The sequence below is a fragment of the Oncorhynchus mykiss genome, chromosome 2 (genome assembly GCF_057628025.1).
Source record: "Oncorhynchus mykiss isolate SJ-2025 chromosome 2, ASM5762802v1, whole genome shotgun sequence".
Classification (NCBI taxonomy): domain Eukaryota; kingdom Metazoa; phylum Chordata; class Actinopteri; order Salmoniformes; family Salmonidae; genus Oncorhynchus; species Oncorhynchus mykiss.
Window position 1 is genome coordinate 94,724,220 of NC_143023.1, and position 17,908 is coordinate 94,742,127.

Here is a 17,908-nt window from a genome sequence, read left to right on the forward strand (position 1 = left end):
CAGAATGCCAAGTGTGTGCAAAGCTGTCAAGGCAAAGGGTGGCTACTCTGAACAATAAAATGTATTTAGATTTGTTTAACAATTGGTTAGTATATGATTCTGTGATATTGTATAGTTTTGATGTCTTCACTTACTCTACAACGTAAAAATAAAGAAACCCTTGAATGAGTAGGTAACTACTTTTGACTGGTACTGTATGTAGCCACATTATCTTTACTCATTGTATTTATTACTTTATTTATATTTTCCTGATCTCTTCATTGTTGGGAAGGGCCTGTACGTAAGCATTTTACTCTTAGTCTACACAAGTTTACAAAGCATGTGACACAATTTTTTTGAGCTGGCTGTCTGTTGATCTTGTTAAAGTGTGGCCCCTTGGCATGGAGTCTTGGGGCTGACGGTGGTGGCCAGCTGTTCTCATAGTGTGTGTGTTCAAGAGGGAGAAAGGGAGCCGTGCAGACAGATGTTGACGTCTGAGAGGGCTCCATTCTGGCTTGTCAGGTATTCTGCTGCTGCTGGTGTGATGTTGGATATGCACCCCGTATCGAGGTTAAATAAAATAAATTGTCTACTCTGGTCCAAAACCAGTTTGGCTGAAGATGTGGGTCTAGATCAAACTGCGTATGCTGTGGCCTACATCGACTTCAAACCGCTCTCCTGAGTTTTGTATGCTTCATTTAAAAACTTTTGGCGGGAAAAATATGGCGTTGGTGGTGTCGTCCCGGCCCTAGCTGGTACTCTATAGAGCACGGGGACAGGAAATAGAGCCTACTTTCACATTACATTACATCCATTGGAAATGGAAAACATTGAGATAGGAAGGTGTCTTGGATTCGACCCGTGCCAAAGTAAATAAAAAAATCCAGTTTGTATGGAAGTTGGAACATCCCATATGGCGCACACACAAGTGGCATGTTATGACATAGGAAGTTAAGCCTTGCTAATAAAATCTTGAAGATTGCAATGGCATGAACTTGATCTACCAGGTGACCAGTTGTCGAAGTTGAGTGGAATCGGCTGCCAGGCCAAAGTTGTTTATGATTGGGTGTACACAATGTGAAATGTTTTCCAATGGAAAGTGAAAATAAGAATTCCTTATTGGACAAGCCCAGGTAGTCCATTCCCTTCCTGTTTGTCTTCTTTTTTTATTTATTTAAAAAATTTTACAGCTCGGTGTAGCCCCTCACTATTTCAGGCATTTGTGCTGGATAGGTTTCGGGAACCAGGGGAGTGTGTAGGCAGGTTGACCTCTCCCTCTTGGACAGTGGTCCAAGTGGAACAGAAAGCTGCTATCTAGCTGGTGACAGTTTCAAGAAGCGCTGGAAGGAGCGCACAACTGTTAGGGATGCAGGATAAATCGGTGAACATATCGGAGTCTGACGATATTAACTAAAAATGCCAACTGTATCGTCCTGATGTCTAGTTTCACGCCGACGCTAAAAACCCGGATGTCAAAGCTACCGTGCATACCTATATAACGTAGGTACAGGACGTAATGACGCCACACAAAATTTTGCGCTACACAGCATTCCTAACCTAGCCCACAATGTCTGCTGTGTGGATTGAGCAGTCAAGTCGGGCAGTCATTTGAAAGAGTTGTCTCACAGAAATTATCTTAAAGGGGAAATCCATTAAAGCCAAAATGATAGAATTCGTTGCCCTTGACAATCAACCGTTCTCCGTCGTGGGTGATGTTGGCTTTCGCCGACTGGCCGAGCGCCGGTACACACTAGCAAGTTCGCTATTTTTCGGATATTGCCCTACCGGAGTTACACAGTAATAGTCACTGCTATTAGCTTCACAACATGCATACTATGGAGCAACGTTTGGTGTCTTTGTGTGTCAAAGATAGTAGCACTGTCAAAGCTGTACAAAAAAAGTCAGCAAACACTGGCCACGAACAATGTGTTTACGCTACCGCGTTGGTAATTTTTATTTAAAAAAAAAAACAAACTTTTTTTTTACTAGGCAAGTCAGTTAATGGCATGATTTTAAAAAGGAAAAATAACCCTACTCAGGGCTAGTTATTTTTATGCACAGTTAGTGATGCATTTTTTTTTAACCAATACCTGACATTTTCCTTGCCGGGGAAGAAAAAAAACTATACTGACACTTCATATTAGCGGCCTTTTAAGCATTCTAGTACAGTTAAATAGTTAACACACACACACACACACAGCAGCCTAAGGCACTGCATCTCAGTGCAAGAGGTGTCACTAAAGTCCCTGGTTCGAAACCAAGCTGCATCACATTAGGGACGTTCCTTGGAGTCCCATAGGGCGGCACACAATTGGCCCAGCATCGTCCGTTGTAAATAAGAATATTCTTAACAGACTTGCCTAGTTAAATAAACGTCACACACACCAAAAAGTTATTTTGTTGCCATTTACGCATGTCCCCATTACCAGTAAAACATAATCAAACCTATTTATTTCACTTAATGTGCTGTTTCGTTGTTCAGTTTAATTCTCTACCAGGATTTCTATGGAACGACGTTTGGGTCTTTGACGTGTTAAATAAGCTTGTTGACCAATCAGGACCTGAATATGACTACACGTCACAAATAATTTAACACATTCATTAATTTTTTAAAGTAATTATTACACCGCCACTTGTATTTCATATGTTACAACAATTCATCAATACGTATGCTATAATGCTGGTAAAGTTGTCTCGCGCACCTACAATGCTGGTCATTAAAAAAAAAAAGCTGGCTAGCTCATGGATGCACACAATGTTCTTCCTCAAAAACATAGCTACTAAAACCAATTATATTGTTTTGCTAACAACTATATAGCTGGGTGTCATTATCTAAAATACTCCTAATTTAGAAGATGTTCTTAGTTGATTAATGGTGGTCAGACCCATCTATCTGAAGCTAGCTACAATAGCGGATTTGCGGTTAGCTTTCAAAATAAAAAAGTATGGCATAATGTATTAATGTTTGCATCACTGTCAATTACATACTTTTATTTTGACGGCTAACCACAAAGTCCACTATTTTGGCTAGCTTCACAACCAGGTCCGGTCGAGCCTCAATAGCTAGCTGGCTGCTTATAACGTTAGCTTCGGGCAACAAGGTTAGCTGGCTAGCTAATTCATGAACTGAAGTTCAATTTCAATAGGCGAACAATAATAATTACAATGATTCCTCAATCATTGCGAAGAATAATGAAATTGACTGCAGTTTCTACTGGACATTGTTTCAGGCTGGTTGTATTGATGCTAGCTAGGTACCAATCTAAAGCTAGCTACCCCGAAAGTTGCAAATTATGCTTCATTACCGGCGGCAGGGTAGCCTAGAGATTGGGGAGTTGGACTAGTAACCCGAAAGGTTGCAAGTTCAAATCCCCGAGCTGACAAGGTACAAATCTGTCGTTCTGCCCCTGAACAGGTAGTTAACCCACTGTTCCTAGGCCGGCATTGAAAATAAGAATTTGTTCTTAAGGGATGGCATCAAATGGCAGTTTACTCTGGTCTTAACAGCAGTATCTTATTTAACTTTTTTTTTTTTTTTTATATATCGAGTGCTTTTCTAAGCACCAGACTAGGAACCCCCTGTTTTCCCTGGGTCTAACTTCAGTGTATTTCGGTCTCTAATATGCTGCTAGTTTCCCCCCTGAGGACCCATCGGTGCTAGCCTAGATCCCATAATTCAGTTTGGATCTAGGCTCTGACCCTGCTGTCACACCAACTTTACTTTGAATCCTTATTCTCGAGGCATTTTGAGTGTCCATTTAAAAAAAAATCATGCACCCATTCACACCCTGACGCAACTCTTAATTGGCCTCCCCTCCTCCGGCCTTAATCACAGTCACCCAGGGACACTCACTTATTCATTTCATTCCATTCATTCTTTAATTTCATTCCATAACCACGGTCACCAGGGACACCCCGGTTAAGAAGCTAATGGGGGTAGGTCTTGTCATCAGGCCCTGGCTGCTTGTTGTTTTAACATGGGGCTCTAGTCACAGCCTGTTAACATGGGGCTCTAGTCGCAGCCTGTTAACATGGGGCTCTAGTCGCAGCCTGTTAACATGGGGCTCTAGTCGCAGTCTGATTGGACACATCTTTCTTCATCAGGGGAAATGCAACAATGAAAATGAGGCCATATTGAGGCAGAATTGGAGTTGATGCTGGGAGGAAAACGTCTTTTAATGGGGCCCTCATCGGAGCACCGATGTACTGATTATAGACCAGGACAACAGTCCTTTCAGCAGTCTGCAGCACCTTGTATGGAATTCAGACGAGATGTCAGACTGAAGAATGTGTGTGTTGCGCCTTGCTGTAGTGACTCGAGGTGCAGGCTGCCCTTCCTGTGTGTCGTTGTTTAATGTAATCGTTGTGGTTTTACAGCCTTGTAGTGCTGGGGCTAACACACACACACACACACACACACACACACACACCAGAAACCAACTGCTGCTATTTCTGTGTCGCTTGTCATGTGCCTTGCTGGAGTGAGAAGTGATGCATCATGCTCTGCTTGTGTGATCTAACCAGTCCGAGGCCGTCTCCTACTGCCAAGTGACTCCTGAGGGAAGGGAGCATCAGTTACGAAGGAGAGCCTCTTGTTAACATGGCTATTTATGCAAACTCCCTTTACCACAACTATGACTTGAACCAAAACATGAAGCAACGCTGCATGATATCACAGGGTGTGCATGGACCTATGAATTTGTAAAACTTAATTTATTTTAAAGAATTCTTTGAATTTTTAAGGTAGTCGAGTGATCAAACAATCCCAACCAAGCCAAGGAAAAGCCTTAGGCTTGTATTCCAAGTTTAAACTGGTTGGTGTGAACGCTCCATTTAATTTAGGATTCATACAGAACCCAACGACGCCAGGTGACACCTTTTTGAGAAGATGGTTGACATGTAGTCTAGGGTATATAGCCTTATATTGGTGAATGGTGCTGCCTCCGCGACAGTCTCGCTATAATGGGAGCTACTAAGAAAGGTGAAGCAGCAGTGGAACTGACATGCTTCTGCGGTCAGACCCCAGCAAACGGCCGGGCATATGGTCCCGGTAAATCATGTTATTTTATGGGAAGAGCAACAGCAGGTATGCTAATTTCAGACTTGGGCCTTGGAGTCCTCTGGAGCCCAGGCGTCAGCTGCTCCCGGGTGTCTTTGGGACAGGTCACCTGCCACATCATAGGGCCGCCAGGCCTCAAGTCTTTCCCTGGTCTGGGTCGTAATCATTGGGGTACAACATATGTAGCGAAACGCTTTGCAACTTAAAAGGGCACGTGTTTTTTCTTCTTATTGGATACTTTGGAGACTTCTGTTTAAAAAAAAAAACTAAAATGGAATATCCCCTTCTCTTCCCCCCCCCTTTACTTGGTGAGCGCCCTCAAGTTTCCTCCAAGGAATCCAAGGAATTCCTCCAATCACGAAGTTTCCTCCAAGGAATTATAAAACAATCAGAATGGGGGACAGCCCCATGTTTTTAAAAATCACTTAGCATTTACAGTGCCTCAAGTATTCATACTGCTTGATTTATTCCACGTTTTGTTAGACTGATTTCAAAATGGATCAAATGTATTTTTTTTCTTCTTCTCACCCACACACAATACCCCATAATGATAAAGGGTAAACTTGTTTTTTAGAAATTTTTAGCAAATATATGAAATTAAATGCAGATCTAATTGACATAAGCATTCACAACTATCTGCTATGACACTCCAAATTGTGCTCGGGTGCATCCAATTTCACTTTGATCATCCTTGATGTCAATACAATTTGATTGGTGTCCACCTGTTGCCAATTCAATAGTTTGAACATGATTTAGAAACGTACCTCTGTCTGTCTATATAAAAGGTCCCCACAGTTGACAGTGCATGTCAAAGCAGAAACTATACCATAAGGCAAATATAGGCAAGTCCTTGATAACGACCTTAGAATGAGGGTGAAGATTTACATTGCAGCAGGACAATGACCCCCAGAATACAGTCAAAGCAACCTGGGAATGGCTAAACAATTAGAATGTGGATGTCCTTTTGAGTGACCCAGCCAAAGCCTAGACTTAAATCCCAATGGAAATCTAACTGACTTGTCTAGTTAAATAAAAAAATTGGTTTGAGGTCGGGTTACTACATGATTCCATATGTCTTCACTATTCTACAATGTAGAACATTGTAAAAAATAAAGAAACCCTGGAATCAGGCGTCAACATTTCACTGTTACTTTATGTAAATAACATGTATGTCATTTTTATACATTATCAAAAATGTCTAAACCTGTTTTTGCTTTGTCATTATGGGGTATTGTGTAGATTGCTGAGAATTGTTTTATCCATTTTAGAATAAAGCAGTAACGTAACAATGTCGAAGGGTCTGAGTACTTTCCTAATGCACTGTACATGTATGAGTTCAGAAGGCAAGTCACTCGGTAAAATGGCGTCAAGCTGTCTGGTTACTAGATAATGGTGTCACACGACACAATGCCCGCTGGTTTAGTTAGACGTAGCGTTAAGTGGGAGGATTACAAAGCGTCCTTCTGACTCACCAAAGGCCCATTGTTATCGTAGAGGGTAGCTGTGAAGTGTTCTCTCCAGCATCTGAACAATATGCGCTTGTTTCCCCTGCTGCTGTGCTGGGGATGGCATAGAAAAATAATTTGTAGAATGGAACCTGCCATCACAGTAGGTTGACTTGGAACGGGGGATGTCCATTCTAAGAATTCTATGTCTATGGAACGCTAGTATGGAACTCCCTGTTCCATCGCCAACTCAACCAATGCCTGAGGAGTGACATGGTGATGGTTTACAGGCAACAGTCCTCTGCTTACTGAACTCTGTTTTTAGAGGGTAAAACATTATGTATGGAAATATAAAAGGATTTTTTTTTAAAATTATTTTTGGCGGGTGTAGTGAAGACGCCCCATGGCTTTGTGGACTGTAAAGCGTCTTTTTATGCTTCCAATTCCAGTCGTGTGTTTAAAAAAAAATATATATATTATATTTTTGTAGCTGTGTGTAGCTGCTTGGATGAGTTGACTCCAGTAGGATGGTTTGTGCCTCTATTTTTCCACCCTAAAATGAGTGATTAGTTAACAAGTATTGGATTTGGGTGTTTTCTGAGAGTTGGATTTCCAAAGGAAGAGTCGCTAAGGGACTTGTCAGTAAGCATGTCGTTTAGGTCGTCCCTTGGTGTGTCGGCCGAGCGTTTGGGCTCTGTGTGTAAGAGATGGATGGCTCGTGTCCAAAGGTCTGTATACTTACCCTCTGTATCATTTTAAATTTAGCCTAGTCATCTTAACCCTGTTTGTTTTCCTCGGGCCCTCTGCTTACTATTCCATTAGAATTAATCGGTGTGTGTCGCCAGCTTGCTATCCACTAGGAGTCCCTCTGCTCATCTGACTGTGTGTGTACACACACACACACACACACACACACACACACACACGTTTTCCTCAAGCTCACGTGTGCTCTACTGTGAGTGAACGATAACTTCTCGTTGGCATTACCTGTACCTAGGAGACTGTAGGGCAGGGATCAACTAGATTCAGCCACGGGCCGATCATTTTTATTAGATTTTTCATTGTTTTTCTGAAATGGATGGTCAGCGGCGAGGGGGGGCTGCAAATTTGACCGCAAGAAGCCTAAAGACTAAAACAGTCATTTCAAATCTAGCTTACGTCTTGTGTACGATAACCTGTTTCGCGAGAATACTTGAACAGATTTCTTTAATTAAATCACTTCGAGGTGATTTCCATTTTTTTTGTTGCCATGGGCCTCCAGTTGGGGAACCCTGCTGTAGGGCCATAATCACAACGAACTCCCTTCCCTCCCAGCTAAACGTAGGACCAGAGTCCTGGCCCTCTTCCAGCCTGGCTGAGTCAGGAAGGCTATGGTCAGAGATTGTGAGATGCTGCCCCCTCAGCTTCCCAGTCTAGCTCAGTGGAGGCCTGTGCTGAGAGAGGCTTCTGCTGTGTTGTAGTGGACTGTGTGATACTGGTACGCTCACGACGTGGTCTCTAAGTCCTAGTTGGGGGGGGTCTGTGAGGTATGCTCCTGTGCTGTGTAGAGTACTGAGCTTAATCAGTCCCAAGTCTAGCCTTAACTTAATCACCCTGAGAATGCTGATCTCCTCAGGGCCCGTCGAGCTGCCTTGCGTTGGCGCTGACCCTCCCTGAGAGAAGAGAGCGGGGGACGGGGGGTTTGTGTGGCTTGTGTTTCCGTCTCGCTAATTGTTTGTTAAACAGTGCAAGTTGAAGTACTATTTCATTGGCTGGTAAAAGGAAATGCAACCGGCTAGAATGCTAAAGGTTAAAACAAGGATTAAAAGTACAAACTATTAGCTCAATATTAAATACACACTCCCCACTTCATCCTTGTGACTAGCCACTCAAATTAATACACCAGTTTCCAATCAACTCCAAGTGTTGGGAGGGGCCAATAGTTAGGCTACCTCGGTCATTGGCCAATGACTGAAAAATGGGACCCGTCAACAAACACTAACACGTTTAGCGTACATTCAACGATTGACGATGGGTCTTGTCCAGTCATTTTGGAGAGGATGTGTGATTATTTTCATCAGTGTCTGCTCTTTTATTTTGTTAGTTATGTGCTCTAAAATGTATGTAAAAAAAATAAAAATACACGTGGTACAGATGTGACAAACTATCGCTAGGGAGCAATTGTTCTGCTAATAATGCTAACTTAACTGCTTTAGTGCCAGGCAACTGACTGGTGGACCCAAAAGTATGTTTCAGGTTCTGGTACAGTCTAATAATCCCTCACCTCTCCCCCACAGCAACGGCAGCAAGATGAACGGTTCCATTGAGAACCTGGAAACACCTGACCATGACTCCATCAAGATGTTCGTTGGCCAGATACCTCGCTCCTGGACAGAAACCGAGCTCAAGGAGCTGTTTGAGCCCTACGGCGCCGTGCACCAGATCAACATCCTCCGAGACCGCACCGCCACACCCCCCCAGAGCAAAGGTAAGGCGGAGACGGGCACAGAGCGAACACACACACACACACTGTACCCATACACACACACACACTGCACCCAGAGCAAAGGTAAGGCGGAGACGGGCACAGAGCGAACACACACACACACACACACACTGTACCCAGACACACACACACTACACCCAGACACCCGCAGAGCAAATAATCAATTTAAAATGTCTCTAATGAAGCCCTTTCTATACCAGCATAAATACCTTTACTATAGCCCAGGCCCCAGAGGCCAAAGAGGACTGAAACACAGACAGAAAGACAAGGTGCCAACGCCATTCATTGTCAAGTGTTAACCGCAAATACCCCTGAGCCAGGCTCTGCAAGCTGTTTGTGCACACAGTTGTTGTCTATTACTTAAAATACAGCGTTCGGTTCTAATATATTATTACGGGTTAAATACCAACCCTCTTTACACTTGTGCATTATGGGAAAACATTGTCTTTCCCTCTGGTGAGAGGGAGAGATTATAGTTTTAAAGACTATCACCTTCTGAAAGAGTGCCTGAGTTGAGCTGTTTCGTTTAGCCTCGCAATTAGACAAGACGGCGACGTGGAAGCCTGTTGTTATTATTATTGTTATTATTATTATTATTATTATTATTATTATTATTATTTTAAAACATCTAAATTACATTACACCGTTACCTAACACCTAACAATACAGCACCTTTCAACCATATATCAGTGGAATATTAAATGGCAAACTACTGATAATGATACATAAAATAGAACGCCCATTACACACCTGTTCTAACTTAAGCCCCTAGCTTCTCACCTGCACGTTCGGTCCCTTATATATAATTCAGAAAGTGTTTCCATATCATACAACATTTCGCTATCATTGATTCATAAGATGCAGTCTCCGCCATTTTATAGCTAATCCGCTCTCTTCCAGTTATGTAGTACAAGTCTAGCCGCAGTAAGAGAACCCGCGGAGGCAAGACCAAACTCTTATTTTGCTCATACGTGGTGGTTATAATAGATTCATCCCCTAATAAGCACAGCTGTGGGGACTTTGGGATAGGCTGTGCCACCCATTCTTCAAGTTTAAGAACCTCCTTCCAGAAAGCAAGCACCATGGGACATCCCCATATAGCATGCAGAAAGGTACTTAATTCACCCTTGCATTTCCAGCATGAAGTATTTAGCAACAAACCACCCATTTTATCTGAGGTCCAGTAGTATCTAAACAATCTAATGTATAAATGTATCCCTGGTACACCACCCTACATGGGAAACACATTTTTTCCATACATTTGATATACTGAAGAATATACGTAACTGTCTTATGATTTATATTATCTGGTTTGATATTGTAAATTTAAGATCCATCTGCCAAATCAACCTTAAATTCTCAGTTCCCATGTTGTTGTGCATGACTCTTTTTATAAAATACTGTAGCTGACTGTGATATTTCTTCAGGTCCTGATAGGATATAAGCACTATAACTCTGCAATGTTTGGTTGTATTAGAGAGTCTCAGTCTTAAATCATTTTCCACACACAGTCTGTGCCTGTGTTTTGTTATCATGCTAGTGAGGGCCGAGAATCCACTCTCGCATAGGTACGTGGTTGCAAAGTGTCTTAACAGCGTGATTTACCAAGGCAAGAAACTCTGAGCGCAGCCCAATCCAGAAATCTGGCAGTGGCTTCTGATTTTAAATTCAATTTTAATAGAATCGCTTGTTGCAACTTTGAGGCTCTCTTGTTCAGAGATCGGTAAGAGGACTGGAGGCAGGGCATGAAAGGGAGAACAAATCCAGTTTGTTGTCCGTTTTGGGAAAGTACCTGTGTAATTGCTCACTGCGGTGCTTTGCTATATCACATTTGACTTTGTCCGTAAGCTTGAGTTCATTTGCACACACAAATCATACAATGACGGAAAGACCTGTGTGTTGTCCTTGTTAATGCAGACAAAAAAAGAGCTCCAGCTTCTTAATCACAGCCTCAATTTTGTCCCGCACATTGAATACAGTTGCGGAGAGTCCCTGTAATTCTAGATTCAGATCTTTCAGGATAGAGGAAAAAAAACATCACCCAGATAGGCCAGTCATGTTAGAAACTTGTCAGACAAGTGAAAATTATGGTCATTAAAGAGAACTTTAAGCTCGTCTCTCAAGTAAAAAAAAATGGGACAATACTTTGCCAGCGTACTTCTGTATGTTGTAAAAGCGTTACACGGTCGCTGCCCATATCATTTGCATAATGCAGAAAATACATAAGAGTTCTGGGGCCTTGCTTTAACAAAGTTAACCATTTTCCACTGTAGCGTCCAAGACGTCTTTCAAGCTGTCAGGCATTCCCTTGGCAGCAAGAGCCTCTCGGTGGATGCTGCAGCGTACCCAAGTGGTATCAGGAGCAACTGCTTGCACGCGCGTTACCGCTATTACCACTATATCTTCCGGTCATGGCTTTTGTGCCTCCAGTTCAGATACCAACCCATCTTGACCAGCAAAGTCCATTTGACGTCACAAAGCTGTCCAGTACTTAAAATATCCTCTCGCGTTGTCCTGGTTTGCAGAAGAGGATGTCTTCCTTAATTGACCCCCCCCCCCATAAACATAATGGACATATACCTGGATCTGTGCCAGGCCCGCCACATCTGACTCATTCAGCTGTAACTCATAGAATTCACTGGCTTGTGTGTGAAGCAGTAATTGTTTCAAAACGTCTCCTGCCATGTCACTGATGCGTCGTGAAAAAGTGTTGTTTGATGAAGAAGTTGTCTCTAGTTTTTTGGGGGGCCTTTTCCCCCAGCATTGTCCCAGCCATGTCTGCAGCAGCAGGAAGAATTATGTCCTCCACAATAGTATGGGGCTTGCCTGTCCTAGCCACTCGGTAGCTCGCTGTATAAGACCCTTCTAGCCCCTTATTAATGGTATCTGTTGCTTTTATACAGGTCTTACTACTTGAAAGTCTTTATTCTCGCTCACACTCCTGTGGCTTATTTTTTCAAATTTTTACCTGCAAGAGTAATGGTTCATGTGATTGGATGTTAATTATTTGACGGTGCTATTTCAAATATATAGCCCTGTTGGGAAGTATAAATGTACTGTTTGAAAATGTGAATCACATTTTTATTTGGCGTACCCTCACCAGCATTGTGCGTACCCCTGGGGGGAACACCTGCCCTAGTGCATGCAGGCATTATCTAAGCCATACCTCCCAGATAAATGTATGTTTTCCTATGTAAACTGATGGGTTGTGCCATATGGAAGAATACTTTTGTTTATACCGGGAAATTCCAAGCGTCTGGGGCGGCAGGTAGCCTAGTGGTTAGAGCCTTGGGCCAGTAACCGAAAGGTTACTGGATTGAATCCCTGAGCTGACAAGGTAAAAATCTGTCGTTCTGCCCCTGAACAAGGCAGTTAATCCACTGTTCCCTGGTAGGCCGTCATTGTAAATAAGCATTTGTTCTTAACTGACTTGCCTAGTTAACTAAAAATAAATTATGAATGTTAACCGATACCTCTCGGGAATTTTGTAGGATTGGGTTAGCCTCTTCAGTTGGCTGTCTCTGAAAATGTTTTTTTTTGTGTTTAAGGCCTCAATAGGCTTAAACGAGGCTGTGAGACCTCTCAATCTGAGTCCATCCCAAATGGGAATCATAATTTCCACCGTGTCTTACCAATGTGAATACTTCAAATTATATGTTGTATGGTTCTACATTGGGTGATGCTAGTCCTCCTTTATTCCTTGGAGCATGTAACTTTAAACAGCGTATCAAATGTATTTATTTAGCCCTTCTTACATCAGCTGATATCTCAGTGCTGTACAGAAACCCAGCCTAAAACCCCAAACAGCAAGCAATGCAGGTGTAAAAGCACAGTGGCTAGGGAAAAACTCCCTAGAAAAGCCAAAACCTAGGAAGAAAGCTAGAGGAACCAGGCTGAGGGGCGGCCAGTCCTCTTCTGGCTGTGCCGGGTGGAGATTATAACAGAACATGGCCAAGATGTTCAAATGTTCATAAATGACCAGCATGGCCAAATAGTAATAATTACAGTAGTTGCCGAGGGTGCAGCAAGTCAGCACCTCGGGAGTAAATGTCAGTTGGCTTTTCATAACCGTTCCTTCTGTCTCTAGAGAGTTGAAAACAGCAGGTCTGGGACAGGTAGCACATCCGGTGAACAGGTCAGGGTTCCATAGCCGCAGGCAGAACAGTTGAAACTGGAGCAGCAGCACGGCCAGGTGGACTGGGGACAGCAAGGAGGAGTCATGCCAGGTAGTCCTGAGGCATGGTCTTAGGGCTCGGGTCCTCCTCCTCCGAGAGAGAGAATTAGAGAGAGCATACTTAAATTCACACAGGACACCGGATAAGACAGGAGAAGTACTCCAGATATAACAAACTGACCCTAGCCCCCTAACACATAAACAACTGCAGCATAAATACTGGAGGCTGAGACAGGAGGGGTCAGGAGACACTGTGGCCCCATCTGATGATACCCCCGGACAGGGCCAAACAGGAAGGATATAACCCCACCCACTTTGCCAAAGCACAGGGATATCTTCAACCACCAACTTATCTTCCTGAGACAAGGCCGAGTATAGACCAAAAAGACCTCCGCCACGGCACAACCCAGGGGGGGCGCCAACCCAGATAGGAAGATCACGTCAAGTGACGCACCCCTCCTAGGGACAGCATGAAAGAGCACCAATAAGCCAGTGACTCAGCCCCTGTAAAAGGGTTAGAGGCAGAGAATCCCAGTGGAGAGAGGGGAACCGGCCAGGCAGAGACAGCAAGTTCATTGCTCTTTCCGTTCACCTTCACGCTCCTGGGCCAGACTACACTCAATCATATGACCCACTGAAGAGATGAGTCTTCAGTAGAGACTTAAAGGTTGAGACCGAGTTTGCGTCTCTCACATGGGTAGGCAGACCATTCCATAAAAATGGAGCTCTATAGGAGAAAGCCCTGCCTCCAGCTGTTTGCTTAGAAATTCTAGGGACAATTAGGAGGCCTGCTCTCTGGCACCTCCCATCACTCTTTTTGATTCCTGAATCAGCTCTGATTGCTGCTGTCAAGGGCTCAACAAAAAATATAGTAAAAAGGAGAGGTGTGAGAGGACTACCCTGCTGGGTTCCCCTCGAACAATAAAAGAGATCATTCCAGTTTGAGGACTGCTGCTCGTGGATTGGGGTATAAATACCGTAACCCACTTGAGAAAACATTCCTTTGGCCCTTGATTTTTCAAGGGTGTATGTGGAAAAAGCCCCACTCCACCCTATCGAATACCTTCTCCGCATCTAGGTAATGTATCGTCTTTTTCACTCCACTGCATGAGGTGAAGCAAATGTCTTAAGATTCTGTGGCGGTACTACTTTTTATTATTTTTTATTTTATGTTTTACAAATCCCACCTGATCTGTGTAATATGAGGTACCACCTTCTCCAGCCTCATGGCTAGTACTTTGGAGAGCACCTTACAATAAACTTGTAATACTCAACCGGGAAACCGTCTAATCCTGGTGACTTTCCAGACTTCATTGAGGTGATGGATGTTCTTATCTCAGATTCTAGTATAGGGAGCATCCAAATCCTGTATTTGATCTGGGGGCGACACCCCCCGGAAGCGCTATCTTTGGGGGGGGGGGGGGGGGGGGTGTATTACATTTAGCTAGGTCTAAGTTACATTCAGACTTATAAAGCGTTGAGTAAAAGTCACACCACATTGTTAATATCTTTTGTACTTTTGTACTCACTTCCATTTTTGAAAACCGGTATCTTTTTGTTTCATTTGTCTAGCCAATTTTACTTTTTTCACCATTTTCGAAAGTTTGTCCTCAGCCGAAACATAGCATATTTAAAGCTTATTTGTTGTTGTTAGATCTCATGTAATTGAAACTTCAGATCAGACTTGTTTCAATAGTGACTCAGTATTTATCCTTTATTTCTCTTTTTTTCCCCAGCTCTTTAATTTGAGTTGTTCAACTCTTTCTCTGCCTTCTTTATACTGGTTTGCTATTATTTTGCTTCTAACATAAGCTTTAGAGGCCTCGCACACCATATTCAATGTATCAGTGTAATGTTTGAAAAGTGGAGAGAAAAAAATAACTTGGTCTTCATCGAGGGGTAAAGATGAACTGTTTGGTCTTGGAATAAGGATGTGTTCAGCCTCCCTCTAAGGCTTTTCTTAGCCTTATCAACCTCCATCTAAGGCTTTTCTTAGCCTTATCAGCCTCCACTGCTATAAATAATTCCGTTGCGTGGTCAGTCGATCTATCACGTCTTTAGTCATACTCTTGTAAATTAGGAAGTTATCTATCCTGGAATAAGATGAATGGTTATGTGAATAAAATATATTTTCCTTCTCTCTTTAGGGATTGGCAAGTCTCCACACCCACATCCCTCATTAGTGTGTATTGCTGCACTGAGACTTGGTACAGTCCAGTGACCAAAATAGCGTTGTAGCTATACAGTCTAAAATGTCCAAGTACTGTAGCTATTAGTTCGCCGAATTGTGATTTCACTGTTTCTTTGTGATAGTGTCTCACACACAGACTATCCCGTATAGAACTCACTGGCCAATATAGCTATGCCCTTATTTCTGGTCCTCTTGAGTTTTTCTGGAATTCCAGCGCCTTGCGATAGTCATCGACGCTCTCGTCTTTCACCCTTCCGCGTAAAGCGTTAGCACAGCTAAGTAGGTGGGTCCTACTAGGTACATCCAACTCATGAAGCCTCTTCCTTGTTGCGGGGGGAAAAAAAAACTTTTTTCCCGCCAGCTCCGTGGTCCTATTGGGAAAGAAGGATAGCGTGCAGAACTTCCAAGTCACCCCTCTCTTCTCCTGATACATTCCCTTCGCAGCGATGATACACTATGCAGAAATCGCAAAATTTTTTCTTCTTCAGTTTCCTGGTTACAAAAATGAATAGTAAGCTTTTTAATTTCAGTTTGTGACAAAGCAAGCAAGTAGTGTAGACTATCATTGTACCATCTAAACTGCTTTGAAAGGGCTTTTGCATAACCAAAAATATTGTATTTGACGCTCGTGTGTATAACCGAAAGTAAAAGACTGCAAAGACTGGAACTTAAGAACAGGAAGCATAAAAATAGAGCAGATCTGCTGCTTAGTAGACTTGCTTTCAATGAGAATGACGGCTCGAACACACATTTCTATGTGCATTTGGTCAGATCACCCAAAAAGTTACATATTGCAGCTTTTAAGTGTAACTATTAGAAATCTGAGATTATTATTATCTCCAGCTCAGGCCTCCAGCTATGCATTTGGTTTGCTAAGTGGCTAGATGTCAAGATCATCATCTTGGTTACAGCAGAGACATTCAACCCCTTCCTGGATCAAGATCCCTTTGGCCTACATTATAATTAATGTTTTAAAATAGTGCCCCTTGTGTGCACTTTCTGTAATACGGGGTGGCAGGTAGCGTAGTGGTTAGAGCGTCGGACCAGTAACCAAAAAGTTTGCTAGATTGAAACCCATAGCTGGCAAGGTAAAAATCTGGCATTCTGCACCCTGAGCAAGGCAGTTAACCCACTGTTCCCCGTTAGGCAGTCATTGTCAATAAAAATTTGTTCTTAACTGACTTGCCTAGTTAAATGAAGGTTAAATAAATAAAAAAAATTGTACAGTACAGAAACGGTATGATAATCTGCATAACGCCCAATCCCTGCCATTGAAAGTAACCCAGCCCTCCAGGTGAATGTGAGAACACAACAACAGCTCCTCTGCTATCTATGGTCTATGAAAAAAAAGTTCTTTTTTTTTTATGGCCAGATTTCTCAATCCTGAGGAATTCAAAGCCATAATCTACCAACCAGTGTTTTTTTTTATGTGGCTTGTTGAACCTTCTTTGGTGATGGGATTTTGTCTGGGGAGTGGACTATCTGGAAGTGCCAGTGCCTCAGAGCTGGGCGGGGCATTGTTGTAAGGCTAGGCCTAATCTCAGTTGCAGTCTGGAATTTTCTCAGGTATCTTGTTCCCGCCTCCGAGCTATAATAATATGGTCTTCTGCACTGTTCTAAGCAAGCGCCACCTAAAAGTGAACTACTCTCTCCATTCTGTTATTCAATGTACATCATGATCAGGCTTTCAGTATAAACGTCTAGATGGGCTACATGGATGGATACCTGGGCATCTGTGTACTTAATGGTCAGACCAGTGTCTGCTAGATACTGCTGAATATAGAGCACATTGTGTGTCTTGGTGTGAGAGGATGAATAGTTCAAAGCAGAGGAGCTCTCTCGCTCCTCGGCATAGAGTAGTGTCAGCTGTGATGGCCCATTGACATGTTAATTTAATGGTAATTTATTCTAATAGATAATCTGGGTTGATCACAAGCAGCCCTTTTGCCTCTGCTGACTTTTATGTGAGGTTTATTCTGAATTGGAGGATGGAGGGCTCACTCTTTCCTTCTCTTCTTCTGCCCCCCCCCCCCCCCCCCTCGCGCTCTCTGTTCTCCTCTAGTCAATTCAAAGGGTTTTTATTGGCATTGGAAAACATGTTTACAGCAAGTGAAATAGATAATAAACAAATGTGAAAAAAAAAATATATATATATATATATATAAAAAGAGAAATTGACAGTAAACATTACACTTCCAAAGGGAATAGACATTTCAAATGTCATATGGCTATTTATGGTCCTCTTGACCCCCCCCCCCCCCCCCCCCCCCCCCCGCTGCCCCTCTCTCTACTCTTCTACTCTCTCCCCTCTTGCTCTCGCCCCCTCTTCACAATCTCTTTCACCATCGTAGCCTGGGGGCCTGGACCCAGTAGTCCTACCCCCCTGTTGGGTGAACTGGGGAGTTTCATCAAGGGGCTTTGGTGACGCCCGTGCTGTGTTTTATCCCCCTCTCCCTCCATCAGGATTTTGTTTGAATAATCCTGGTTCTGTATCTATATTGAGCAGTCCGATTTTAAGTGCTGTGTTTATTTTAGGTCATGTTGACTCCAGGGTATCTTTGTGAGATATCAGAAG

General features: G+C 43.0%; 1 protein-coding gene and 1 long non-coding RNA gene across 40 annotated transcripts in view; one reads left to right on the forward strand and one right to left on the reverse strand.

Moving 5' to 3' along the window:
• The window catches only part of LOC110500292 (CUGBP Elav-like family member 2), a 54,663-nt gene that overhangs the window by 15,240 nt on the left and 21,515 nt on the right, over window positions 1–17,908 (forward strand). For all 39 annotated transcript variants that reach the window (XR_016489532.1, XR_016489543.1, XR_016489544.1 and 36 more), the window contains exon 2: window positions 8,760–8,950. Coding sequence is in view for 15 of the 39 variants with exons in the window: in XM_090213201.1 (XP_090069327.1) it covers window positions 8,760–8,950 (191 nt within the window). In the remaining 24 variants the exon portion in view is untranslated. The remainder of the gene's footprint in view (window positions 1–8,759; window positions 8,951–17,908) is intronic.
• LOC149985309 (uncharacterized) lies at window positions 10,411–17,525 on the reverse strand. The gene is made up of 2 exons (XR_016489640.1): window positions 14,610–17,525; window positions 10,411–14,232 (listed from the first exon to the last, which is right to left on the reverse strand). It is a non-coding gene; the product is annotated as an uncharacterized LOC149985309 (long non-coding RNA).